General features: G+C 47.0%; 1 protein-coding gene across 1 annotated transcript in view; it reads right to left on the reverse strand.

Moving 5' to 3' along the window:
• Positions 1-14,154, reverse strand: part of DIABLO (diablo IAP-binding mitochondrial protein) — a 337,779-nt gene that overhangs the window by 24,724 nt on the left and 298,901 nt on the right. The window contains exon 5 of the mRNA XM_069619599.1: positions 9,820-9,916. Within this exon, the coding sequence (XP_069475700.1) occupies positions 9,820-9,916 (97 nt within the window). The remainder of the gene's footprint in view (positions 1-9,819; positions 9,917-14,154) is intronic.

A 14,154-nucleotide genomic window follows, 5' to 3' on the forward strand; every position in this document is an offset into this window, starting at 1 on the left:
AGAGGGGCTTGTGTCTATGGCTGTGGTGGTCTTAGCTAGCTCCAGGGGTTTTGGGTGCTCCATGTGCCTCCCGCTGAAACCAGTGGCGACTTTAATGTGGTCTCGTCTTCTCCCACTGCCCTGGACTTGTGCCTGTGTTTCGGCTTCTCTGTCGACTTGCCACCTTCCATCCCCGACTTCCGCCCCAGTGACAACGGACCTGTGGCGGGTGACAGCAGCTTCTCCGACCACTTGAAGGGCCTCTTCTCGCCCAGCGTCGAAAGCTTGTAGCTGTGCGCAACTCGCGTTAGTTCTTTTTCGGCAGCCGCACTTCCGACCTGGCCCTTTTCCTTTCCCTGTCTAGGAACGTAGATCTCTATAGATAGTGTACTTGTCAACTGTATGGTGGGGGTATAAGCAGTATATGCAGTCTGAGTTTTATCTACCACATTTACGTTTTTCAGTCCACAAGTGGCACAGGCCTGAAAAAAGGTCTCCTTTCTCCCTCCATCCTCACTTCTCTGTCACACTTTGATATAGTAGACTTGATGGTCGAATTTGTCGAGAAACAAGAAACCTTATTCATTTTTAATGGATTTTGACCTAGATTCATCTTGTCGGAAACCAGAGAACTCCCCCAGCTCACACGGTTAGAATCTGAGGGGAAGATGAGGGTCTAGGACTGCTCGAGATCCCATTGGTGAGGACCAAAACTAACCATACCAAGGGTGTTAGGCTACAAAATGTAGGTTCTTCTTGCCTACAGCAAGGGGAATCAAAAGATAACTGAGGATTCCCAGCTGGACAACAGGGAATATTCACACCATGTGCTGGAGAATATAATTTTACAGGGTCTGGGACCCGCACCCATTTAATAGGAATGGCCTCTGAAGTCAGCCTCATAGTTCCTAGTACCTGGCAGGATAGTGAACGAAGTGAGCTGTTACGCTCACCTGGTCACTGCAGAGGCGTTGGGGCACAGTTGCAGCCCTCCCACGGATGAATCTCCTCTTGTCTGTTCCGCCCTCTGCATTTGTGTGGGGAACTGCGGTGATGAGCAGTGCTGTTCCTGCGTGAATATAGGGGGGGGGTCGTATGAGTAGCAACCTGTGGTCCTTGACCCCGTCTCCAGACCTCTTCTCGCTGGATGTGGTTTCCCTGAGGTTGCACTACTCTTGAAACTCACCTGCTGAATGATGAGGATGAGCTCTCTCCCTCCTGCTGCTTCTGGCGGGGGCGCTTGTTGAAGGGAACCGAATTCCTTCACTGGTCCCTTGTCGTGGAAGTCCAAGTCAGCTGCGACTAGTCCATTTCTCTTGTAGGTAAGTGTTTCCATTGTTTCCACTTGCCCGCTTGTCTTCTGGCTGTTGTAATTGTATTTGTAAAGTTTGTTCTCTGTCCTTTGTATTTAATGTCTCTTTTCTCTGCTCTCTCCCCTTGCAGGTGGTGTAGCGGTGCCAGCGGTAGCTGGGGTAGAAGAAGCGGCGCCGGCGGTACAGGGGAGCGGGGCTGAGATGGTCCGACAGCTGGTAAGTAGCCTTTAATGGTGCTTTAGGGTCCCATTGGGTTTTAAATGTGGCACGACCCAGGGTTGGGCGTTTTCGGGAGTTCGAACCTTGTCTCGTCTTCTTTTCTCGTTTCAGGACTTCGGCTTCGTGGGATAGAGCGCAGGTGCTGCGGCGTCAATTCGGGATCTGCCAAGAAGATGGTGCGTTGGTGTGAGATGCGAGCCAGAGTCCAGGTAAGGATGTTGTTTTGCAGGATCACAAGGTAAGTAGCTGCTCCTGGCGACGGTGAGCGTCACGTTGCAAGGAGGTGCAAAGTAACGCAAAGCCTTTGCTTGAGGGATCGGTGGTTTATATAGTCTTGTTCCCGGCCACGCCCAGTAGCTCTGGCCTGAAGACCTGAAGACCAGGCCTAGGGAGTCATGCCCGACGAGTCAGCACATGGGGATGTTTTCTGGAAAAAATGCTTGCAGCACCTGGAAAGTTCTTGTAAAATAAAAGCACTCCTGCACTGAAGTAAAATAAAAGCACTCCTGCACTGAAGTAAAATAAAAGCACTCCTGCACTGAAGTGTTCCTGCTCACATCTCTATACGAGCCTGGAACCAAAGGTCCAGCCAGGGCCCCTGTGTTTATGAGTCCCAAAGGGACATAAGTGAGTCAAGTGACCCATTGCCCCCGTCACTAGATGGTGTGGTTTTTGTGTTCTGGGGCCCGTGGCCATGACGGCTGTGAACGTTGAGAAAGGCCAGGGGAAGATCCATAACCCCTGGCATTGTGAATTGTGTAAGCCTGAGCAAGGCCAGGGGAAGAGTCATACCTTCTGGTGTGTTGAACTGTACACACCTGAGAAAGTCAAGGAGAAGATCCATACCCCCCCACCCCCTGACGTTGTGAACTGTGAAAGCCTGAGAAAGGCATGGGGAAGGGACATATCCACTGGCGTTGTGAACTGTGTAAGCCAGAGAAAGGCCAGTTGAAGAGCTATAACACTGGTGTGCTGAACTGTATAAGAAGCCATTGTAAAGGGTTCTGGGACCCACAGATAAACAGAACCGGTGTAAAAGGGTCTGGGATCCGAACAAAAAGAGCCAGGGGATGCAATACACCCCACCACCCCCATGTGTGTGTGAACATTGTAACCTCAGCCAAAGAGAAAGGAGTTATTCTCTTGGCATTGCAAGAAGCCTAAAGGGAACCAGAGGAAGGGAGGCATTCCCCTGAATTTTGTGAACACTAAGGGAACTGAGAGAGACCAGGAGATCAGAGTCCCTCTCTTGGGATCAAGGGTTGTGAACTGGAACTTTGCTTTTGCATCAAGACTTTTCAATCTGGAAATGTATGGGCTGCATTTTGACAAGAACTGCAATCTGGTTTAAGTTACTCACCGGTAACTATTGTTCTCCAGCATGGGTCTGGCATGGATTCACACAGTCATGAATATTCCCCGTCGTCCAGCTGGGAATCCTCAGTAAAAGAAATAACAGTTTCACTTTAAAACTGTATTTCTCCTCCAAACCAATCACTGTACTCTGGGTCATACTGCCCCATCCAAGGACAGTCCTCTCCCTAAGCTCCACACCTGGTGGCCATCTTCAGATTTGGTAAAGTGGCAGTTTGAACCAAGAAGAGCCACAGAGGGGAAAGAGGGAGGGTTTGCATGTGAATCCATGCCAGACCCATGATGGAGAACAATAGTTACAGGTATGTAACTTAAAACCTTCTCCAGCACGGGGTCTGGCATGGATTCACATGCTCATGAAAAACTATTACACAGCAGTACATATACACAACTAGAGGATGTGGCAAGGTTCCACAGAAGCAATAAACACTCCCCTCTGGAACAGACTTGCCTCAAAACAAACAGTTTGCGTAGCACCGCTTGGTCGACTCAGGACTCCTCCATGGAATCCCTGTCGACGCAATAGAACCTTGTGAAGGTATGCATGGACCTCCACGTAGAAGCCATGGCGAGGTTGCTCATGGGCACACCAGAGAGAAACACTGTCGTTGCTGCAATGGCTCTGGTGGAGTGGGCTCTCGGCCGACCTGGCAGCGGCCTGCTAGCCAGTCGATGACTGTGCATAATGCAGCCGGAGAGCCACCTGGAGATAGAAGCCTTCGACAAGGCCTTTCCTTGATTTATAGATCCAAAGTTGACGAACAACTGAGAAGTCTTCTGGAAGTTCTTTGTACGTGCCACATAGAACTTAAGGGCATGAGCAACATCCAACTAATGCAAGGCCCTTTCCGCTGGCAACAATGGATTCAGGAAGAAGACAGTTAACACCAAAGGTTCATTAAGGTGGAATTGCGATGGTACCTTTGGCATAAAGGTGTGGTGTGTATGCTGAACCACCCTTGAAGCGTGGAAAGACAAGAAGGCTGCTTGCACAACATGGCCTGAATCAACACGCCTGGCCGAGGTGATCGTCACAAGGAAAGCCATCTTCCATGAGAAACCTGAGCAGGGCCTGATGTGTAGGTTCATAAGGAGATCCCATGAGCTTAGTTAGAACTACATTGACCTCCCAAGCCAGGTCAGGAGCCTTTGCAGGCGGGAAAATCCTGAAAGGTCTATTGAGGAACTCTGATGAGTCTAAGACCACAGCAAAGGTCTGCCTGGAGACCTATTGTACCTGGATATGGCAGGGAGATGCACCTTGAAAAAGGCGTGAGACAGTCCTGCTTTGGCCAGAGAGCAAGTAAGGAAGAAGCTGCAGTGTCTTGATAGGCAGAGGGGTAATCTTCTGAGTCTGGCACCACACAGAGAAACGTTTCCATGTTTGTCCGTAGCACTTTAACGTTGACGAGGCTCTGCCCCTGGCCAGGATCTGCTTATAGTCTGCGAGTAAAGCATAACCTCCAAACGCTAGGGCTGTAGGAGCCATGGCCTCAGGTTCTGGGATTCCGGGTCATGATGCAAAATCGCAGCCCTCTATCTCTGGCAAGAAGGTTTGGGGCAGGTGGCAGCCTGATGGACGGAGCCACTGACAGACATAGGGCCTCATCACGAGTTGGGCGGGAATGCTGGCAGTATTACCACTGGCGGTATTAGCCCTGCCGCCAACCCCCCCGGCGCTATTAGCACCGGATCACGGGTTTGGCGGTAATGGAATTCCCCATTCCCCACTGAGCCCATTCGGGAATGCCCCATTCCCCATTGGGCTCAATGGGGAATCATCGCGCTCTTACCGCCGGCGGATTTCCCGCCGGCGGTAAGAGCGTGAATTTTCAGCGGATTTCCCCCCCCAGCATAGAGCTGGGGAGAAATCCGCTGAAGCCCTGATTTGGCAGACCCTTAAATCTGGCGGTAATAGCGCGACCGCCGGATTTAAGGGTTACTGCCAAACTCATGATGAGGCCCATAGTAAGTTCGGATACCAGATATGCCTCGGCCAAGCTGGGGCCAGGAGTATTATCCTGTAGTGGCACTGTCTGAGTGTGTTCATGACACGTAGGAGGAGTGGAAATGGAGGAAAGGCGTACAGGAACCGTCCTTCCCACAGAAATGAGAATGCAACTCTCATGCTCCTCAGTTCAGGGATCCTGCTGGCGAACCTCTGGGCCTTGGTGTTTGCCGCAGTTGTGGAGATTGATCTTTTGCTGAACAGAAAATCCACCCAGTCTTGTTGAAGTTCCCACTCGTTCCAAGAACGCAGTCCCCTGCTGAGCGAGTCCGCAAATGGTGTTCTCAACTCCCACCAGATTAAACGGGACAAGGAACATGCCTCGACTAATGGCCCAGTGCCAAAGGTCCTGGGCCTACTTGGTAAGAGCTGGTGAGTGGGTCCCCCCTTTGATTCCGGATGTAGAACATGGTGGTGGTGGTGTTGTCCATAAAGATCCTCACCACCTTGCCCTTCAACAACCGTAGAAAAGACGTGAGGGGCCAGAATACGGCTCGAAGTTCCAGGACATTGATGCGGAGGTCTTTCTCCTCCGGTTGCCAGAGGCTGCTGGTGTGCAACTGTCCGGTGTGGGCTCCCACCATCCCTCTAGAGAGGTGTCCGTAGTGACCGCCTCCTGGTAAGGCCGAACCTGAAATGGAGCTCCCTGAATGAGATGTGGTCATATGCCCCACCACTGTATCACCCGACGGAACTCCTCGTTGAGCGAGATCTTGTCCTGAAAAAGTTCCCCAACACCTGCATCCACCTTGCATCCAGAAACTTCTGGAGATGTCTCATGTTCTGGAACCGTCGCTGTCTGAGCCGACGACATGCGCTGTACCTGGCCTTGCATGACTCATCAGTCCCCTCCAAGGGCGCCGCCAAACACGTCACCGTGTTGAGTCACGCACCCAGAAACAGCGCATCCTGAGAAGGCGTCAAGTAAGACTTTGGATAGTTAATGGAGAGCCCCAACTCTGTCAGCAGACGTACAGTCTTCGATGTGTGTTTATCTGTCAGAGTGCACCAGTTAGTCGTACAGGTAGGGGTATACGTGGAGGCCTTGTAGACAAAGATATGCCGCCACCGGGGACAGGTCCTTCGTAAAAAAAAACCTTGGGGCCAATTTCAGGCCGAAAGGCAGAGCCTAGAACTGGTAGTGCTGACCTTGAACTAGAAATCGTAGGAACTTGCTGTGTTTCTTGTCAATTGGGATGTGGAAGTAGGCGTCCTCCAGTTCCAACATCGTCAGAAAATCTCCTTGCTCCAGCTGACCAAGCACATGTTGCAATGTGACCATCCGGAACCTTGGGGACTTCAAGCACTTGTTTAGCTGACGAAGACCAAGGATAGGCCTCCAACCCACTGTCTTCTTTCAAACCAGAAAGTATCTGGAGGCCCGGAGACGCAGGGGGGCGGGTTCTATTGCCCCCTTCTGTAACAGTGCCTGCACCTCTTGCAGAAGCTGTGTCCTGTGTTGTTCTAGCTGATGAATTGGCGGAATACGAGAACACCTGCATTGGAACTCCAAGTTGTGCCCCTGTCCGAGAGCGTCCAGCAACCAACTGTCTGTGGTAATCTTTTCCCACGCGTTAACTTTCCCAGCCGACCTCGCACTGGGGCACATAAGTGGGGGACCAAGGCCACGGGCAGTCTAGACCTACTTGGGGGTTGGAGCTCTGCCCTGTGGGCGGCGCGGCCACTGTACTCCGCTGCCTTGAGAGCAACCCCTGTATGCTTCTTGAGAGGAGGAGCGTGAAGGTTGCCGGTATGGGGTTTTATAATCCTTTGAAGATCTTCCTGGTTTTCCTCTGGAATAGGGAAAAGACGGCCGTCGCTGCTGCAAAGTTCCCAGGGAGTGTGCCGTCTCTGTGTCGGTCTTTATCGCCTGCAAAGACTCGTTGACTGCCTTTCCGAAAAGGTTCTCTCCATCGAACAGCATATCCAGAACCTTAGTCTGAATGTCCTGGTGGAAGTTTGTTGCCTTCAAACAACCTTGACGACGCAGGAACATGCCGTTCCCCATCTGGCAGAACCCTGTGTCTGCGATGTCCACTGCCACCATGATGGTGCAATACGAGGCCATCTCCCCTTCTTGAAAGAGTTCTAACTCCTCAACCTTCTCGTCTTTGAGCATAAAGTCCAGAATAGGACCCAACTTGAACCATAGTTCCCGGTCATATCGGGATAAGATGGCTTGGGCGTTAGCTGCCTTGATAGTAGAGGCTGCTATATAAATAATCCTCTTGCCCATTGCATCCAACTTCTTCCCCCTCCTGGTCCACAGGTACCATGGCTGCCGTTGACGGCTCGCTGGGCGTTTCTTGGTTGCAGTCAAGACCACTGAATCAGACGAGGGCTGAGACCTTAAGCACCTGGGAGCTGAATCTGGAACCCTGCATTTCTTCTTCAACATGTCCGGCTTGCTCGGGGCTGTACTCCGTTTTTCGTTAGAGCTAGGCCTTCCTCCCAGATGTCGTCCAGGAAGGGAACAGACAGGGTGGTTCTTCTCAATTTTGCGCGGTTGGTACAGGAAGCCTTCTTATTTGGGCTCCTCTGGAACCAACTGAAACAGTTCAGAGGCCCTTGACGACATAGAATGAAAGGATCCAACTTCGTTGGGTGGGGAGGCCCTATGGGGCGCGTCGCATGTGGCGTTTCTCCATCAGCCGCGATGAAGTCGTCATCCTCATCGGTGCCTGTAGCCGTGGTAGCAGTGTCCGTGCCCGTGTCTTTAGGCGGGGGCCAGGGCTCTGGGTGATGTCTTCTCCCCATGAGTTGGTGGTTGGGTCCCCCTTGTGAGCAGGGGACCCTTCGTGATCCGTGTAGCAATCGTTCTGCAGATCATTGTCCTCATCAGTACTTGAGTAGGTCGGCTCTGTTATTTTCCAACAGTTTATTATGACCTCAACATGGACATCTGTCTGCTCATGGCCATCACGTTATGCCACGATGGCCTTGAGCAGGCATATGTCCATGTTGCGGTCATAATAAACTGTTGGAAAATAACATTTTTTCCCATGGAAAGAAGACAAAAGACAATTGACAATTGAACAAGGAAATTAATTCCTTCTGTTGAGGCATGGGTAGTTTTAAGGATTCAGCTGGGACTACAAGCCATTATTGCATGGTTACAAACCCAGCCTTCCTTGGAAGGCAACTCTACAACTATTGAGTTTTGTGAAAGGCATTCAACGTAGTGGAGTAACCAATCGCAAGTGCATGAATAAGCAACAATTGGAGTTGCTTTCTTGGCTGATGACATTACCAAGCAGACCTGTACAGGGATTCTGTGGAATAACACGGGAAACAACTAGAGGGAATTTTGCTTTGCCACCTACAAGCGACACACGATCTACACATTTTCGCCCCGGTGGAATGTCCCGCTAATTCCAGCTATTCGGGACAGAAACTTATATAAGTCAGGCCTAATAAGACAGTGTAATATTAGGGGGGGTTAAATCATCACTGTGTATGATCAAGTTATGAATACTTGATTTTTGTTTTCATTTTATGTTTATAGATTGTTGTATTGAACTACAATCATGTGTGTTTATATGTTTTTTTATATGAACCAGGAGGTGGTTAGACTTGCGTTTTGATGAAATAAGAAATAAGAAACATCTTTGTTGACCACAATGTTATCTCCCTATATTTGTTTCAGAGGTTGATAGTCCTTGTTTGTGAGGAAGGGTACACACGTTTTTATTAATAGACAGTGATCTTCCTTTTGTTTGATTTCATACATTGTATTCCCATTTAGAAGGAGGGTGTCAACACCAAGTAGTGGGAAAGCCTTTGTGTGAATACTACTAGGATTTTAATTGACCTTATAGACTTTGTAGTGATATATGGTTTCCTCTTTCATTTATTGTACAATTCTCAAATAGACCTAATTGTTGACTTGGTCCAGTCTGTCTTATTCTTAAGGTAAGTTCATACTGATCCTTTTTTGAAAAAGTGCAGTCATGATGGCTGGGTAATTTGCTGACACATTAATGGCCCTTGACTGATTTTCGATTTGTGTTTTATTTATCTACTAGAGTCCAATTATTTTCCACTCTGAATTGGTTTTGCCTCCTTGCTTTCCAAGGTTTGATTTTAATTTTGACGCAATATCTAGTGGACCTCACACTAGTTCATATACTCATTATCAGAATTATCTTATTGACTTCCCGAACAACATTGATCTTACAAAGGTCCTTTGGGCTTTTACCAATAGTTATTACAGGAATTCTTCTTTTGGTGGAACGCCATGAAACAGTGTCATGAAAGTCGATTTACCCGAAGTACATTTTCATACATGACATCAGGTAAATGATCAAACTTCTTTTGCTTGACTATTATAAATTATGCATAAAAGTACGAACACATCAGTCCTTATTCTTATTGATTTCACAGATTGATTACTATTTGCTCATGAAGAAGGGCCCAAAGTCCTGAAACGCGTTCAGTCTATTATTTGTAATACAAATATTGTCGTATTTAAAGAAGAATTGATGTATCTGTTTAATGTAAATCTGATGATTTTTCATATCAACTTCCACAAGAAAACGGAGTATTGTTACAATATCAAGTGATTGTGCTATTCATGCCATATATAAAGTGCAGGGGAACGAGGGTTCCATGTCTATGCGATCTAGTTCTATTTGTATTGAATTCCGTCTATGTCAGGACTGGTGGTTTCTCCCCGCCACTAGAAGTGTTATGTTAATAACTATCAAAAGAAGTCTATATTCTGCTTTTATACATTTCTTGGAACTAGGTTGGGCATCTTCCTTTTGTCACAAACTATCAGCACATAACGCATAACAAATGACCCAATGTGCTCGGAACATAACTAATCTGCAACATTTTCATTTACAGCTGTGGAAACCACTTAAAATAATAAAAGAAAAAAACAGCATCTCAAGTTTACTACTGAAAAGCTCATAATTGAATTACCTGCTTGATACGCAGCCTCCGCAGCCATTTCGGAAAGTTTTACAGCAGTCATCCAGCTGGATTCAAGCCTCAGATAGTCTTGCTGTCTCTTCTTAACCTGCAGAAGTAAGCAGACAAGTGAAAGCAATCTACTAACAACTGAGGGCATGCACGTCAAAGGGTTCGAAATTGAGGTGAACTGGGAGCTATTTAGCTCCTGCGTCTAGCCCGGTTAGCTTGAAAACAGCAGCTACCAGGAGCTACGTTTGGCTCCCCAGGCCAATTGGTGCATTACAAACATGCATACATGCATACATGACATTACATTTTAGCATTTGAGGTTGCTAATAGAGAAGAATTAGGACACATCTAGTACACTTTCAAGGACAAAAAAGTGCATCTCATGTGGAAGTTAGATTCAAGGTGTGCTGGGACTGGCTCCTGGTTCTCCAGTGGTAGCTCCTGCCTACTGGGTGATGTCTGACACTCAGGAGCTAGTTTTAGCTCCTCCTAGTCAAATCTCAATTTCAAACCCTGACGTCAACCCCTCCACTAAAAATGGTGTGCCAATGTCCACCTACAAATACCTATTCAGCCAAAATGTAGATAAATGGCTATGGCCTAATACCTTTAAACTAGCCATTAAAAGACTAGAAAGCGACAGAAATTTGCATTTTACAAACTGAAATTAAAACTGTTGCCCTCTGATGAATTAGTATTTTCCATCTACATGCGTTGTGATGCATCAAATAAACATGTTAAGACACATTTATGAGTGGCATAAATGAGGGTGTAAATGGTTTTGGAAATAATTCTCTAAGTGGCTGTGCCACTATAAGGTGCCAAATGTTTTGTTTCAAAACATTATCCTTAAGGCACACATTTTATCATATGCCAAAATAAGATTAGCCAATTCCAGAATGATCCTTAATACACAATGTTGGGGAGTACAGTAATGATGTAGAATACATCCAATGCCCTAAATGTGTGTGAAAATACAAGCTGCGAATGTCACAGTGAAAGGCACGCAGTTTAGGAGCGAGCAGCCCCCACATAAAGACTTCCCTGTGTAAGCCCAACAAGGCACTAGTAGCCATGCTTCAGCGAGTCATAATGCATTACACCTTATATTTGAACATAAGCAGGTGTACTTAATAGATACAGCAGCATTTAAAATTAGGTAGAGAAACAGAGGGGCACTCATAAAAATAGCAAATGGTAGCTACCCATTACACTAAATTAATTAACAGTACATGTAGGCCTCAAGATCTAGTTAGCCATCTCTGAAGTCTGAAATCCCTCAGCCCCCCGAGCAGAGAACATAAGCCAGGCACTTGCAGAGAGATGCACACTTCCCAAAGCAAGACTAAATGCTGTGATTGGTTAAGGCAAGGGGGGAGCGAACATCTTCCCAGGCTTGAGTTTGAGGTAGTGAGGTAATTACAGGTCTTGTAGTTATAGTTAAGTTGCTCAACCCATAGGAGGAGCACTTTTTGGGTGGCTTATAACTTTTGCTCCCCTGCCCCCACCTTGTCGAATCTTTGCAAACAAAAGTATACGGCCAATCAGATGGATTCTGCAATGTTCAGTGAGGTTTTGTCAGGGGGGCGGCAAAGTTATAGGGGTGTTCCCAACGCAATGGAAAAATAATTTTGCTCACGTCCACAGCCAAAACCGCTGGATGGATTTTCACCAAATTTGCGGCAGGAGCAGCGGCTTGGTCCCGAAAGCGTGCTTTTGTAAATTTAGTATAAATCCGTCCAGTGTTTTTTTTTTTTTTAAACGGCCCAAAAGTGGGTAAACAAAATTTAGTGATATCTGGGTTCAGTCCACTTCCCTGTTCGGTCCGCGGACGGGCATTCAATTGGCCTAGAGGGCGACGTGATGTCCGCAACATCGTACACACCTACTGATTGGATGGTGAAAAGTGTGAAGTGCGTCAGATTTTTTGGAAACACCTGCCATGTTGGATTCACGGACAGCCGCCGTTGTCTGCGAACATCGCAGTAAAAACATTAAAAAACACAACATTGAGAAAAGAGCAGGGGTGCTAATAGTGATACAGCATGGTCTAGGAATACAGGTGCAGGGGTCCTTAGCCGACGCGAGAAGGTCGCTACCTCTTTTTGAACGCTACACGGAAAATAACGCTGACTGCAATATATGCCCCCTACACGGGACAGGACGGGTTTTTGAGGGGAACTCTCTCACAACTAAAAACATTTGCCACGGGGGAGGTGATATTAACGGGTGCCTTCAACCTAGCATGGGACCCACAACTGGAAAGAAGCAACACCATACATGCGGGGACACCGGGACCATCAAAAGCACTAAAACAGAAAATGGAAGTGCTAGTACTGCACGACATATAGAGGGAGACTAGGGGACATGCACAAGGATTCACTCACTATTCCCATGTCCACACCTCCCAATCTAGAATAGATTACATCTGGGCCACTGCAGGGCTGGTGGGGTAAGTTACAGAGATAGATCTTGGGTCAATTTCTCTATCGGACCATGCCCACATTATGGCGATACTCAATTGGGGGAACATCGAGGGGGGACTATGGAAGTGGAACTTCCCCACGAAATTACTACAGGACCAGGTGATGGTAGAATCGATAAGGGAAAAGATAGAGCAAAACTTCACAGAGAATGACATGGGAAACATCAGTGGGAACGGTCTGGGACTCATTCAAAGCAGTGCTGAGGGGGGACCTGATAGCATTGAAAGCAGCTAAGGATAAACAGAAACACAGGTGGGAGGAGGAATTAGAAGGGAAGCTGAAAGAGATCCAAGGAGAACTCTCAAAAAAACGAAGTAAAAAGCTACGGCTGGCACTCGGACATTTTCAGGGCCAGCTGAACACCCTCCGCTCTAAGAAAGCAGAAAAGTCACTCCTTTACCTGAAACACTGGTACTACAGAAGGTCAAACAGAGCGGACAAACTCCTAGCCTGACAGCTCAAATCTACGGAAAGAAATAAGACCATAATGAAACTCGGGAACAAATATGGTCAGCTCAAGACTAAAGACATGGGGGAGATCCTAAAGGAGTATTACCAGATGCTGGGACCGTCAGAACGAATACATGGCGAACCTCACCCTCCCCTGGATATCGGAGGAGGAAAAATAATCCCTGTAGAAGTGAGGAGAACAATCAAAAATCTGCCAAAGAATAAAGCTTCGGCCCCTGACGGATACCCGGAGGGCTTTTACAGGAAATTTCAGGATATCCTAGCCCCTAGACTAAGAGCACTATATAATACATTTAAAGCACAAGGAGCTATCACCCAAACGATGAACAAGGCAAAATTGGTTGTCTTCCACAAACAGAGTAAAAATCTGGACCTCCCAGGCTCATATCGTCCAATAGTCCTAATAAACCGAGATGCAAAGCTGTACACAAAAATACTGGAAGAAAGGATTTCTTTCCTACTCCCAGCACTCATAGCTCCAGACCAATCAGGATATGTACGGACAAGGCAGACATTCAATAACATCCGTAGAGTCTCATCTAAATGAAAAATTGACTTAACACAAACACCCACCATACTAGTCTCGCTAGATGCTGAGAAAGCGTTTGACAGGGTAGAGCGTACATTACTATTATGCATTATGGAGAAAATGGTGCTTCGGGCAAAACATCCTCAAAATGGTTAGGGCCAATTACAGATCACCTCTTTTGCTGAAAGAATGTATAAAAGAGGGATGTTGGAGAGTGCAGAATGTTGGAGATGTTCATGTGAAATCGGTACGCTGGAACATCTACTATGGGGTTGTAGACTGGTGAGGCTGTTTTGGGGTGAGATTGGACGTATATGTGATGAAGTGATTGCTGGTCTCCCGGTCTTGGATTTTAGTGTGATCATATTGGGGAGTGATGAGTCTTTGGATGATCTCACTCGGAGTGAGAAGAAGTGGTTGTACAGAGGGGCGATGACTGGTAAAAGAATTATCTTGAGGAACTGGAAGAATGCTTTGACATTGAATAGAGACGTGGTTGTCTGAGATGAATGAATTGGAAAATATGGAGAGAGTGATGCATAGGAGACTTGGTAAATTAGCTTTGTTTGAGAAAATATGGGGTAGATTTTTGCAGCTATTTTAACTTGGCATTGTAGTTGTTGGGTGGGGGGTAATTGAAAGATGTATTTGATTTGTTGGGGGTTTACAGTGTTGTATATGTCACTCTGTACATAGAACTGTGTAAAATGCTGTGCTTCTCTTGTGTAATTTGCCATGTTTTATTTATTATACGCTGATTGTCTTGGATTTTGTAATAGATGTTGTGTAAATAAAGTTTAAGATCACCTCTTTTGCGGGTATCCCTCAACAGAATTCTCTCAGGTTCGG

Source organism: Ambystoma mexicanum, chromosome 10 (genome assembly GCF_040938575.1).
Source record: "Ambystoma mexicanum isolate Mex_15411 chromosome 10, UKY_AmexF1_1, whole genome shotgun sequence".
NCBI classification, from domain to species: domain Eukaryota; kingdom Metazoa; phylum Chordata; class Amphibia; order Caudata; family Ambystomatidae; genus Ambystoma; species Ambystoma mexicanum.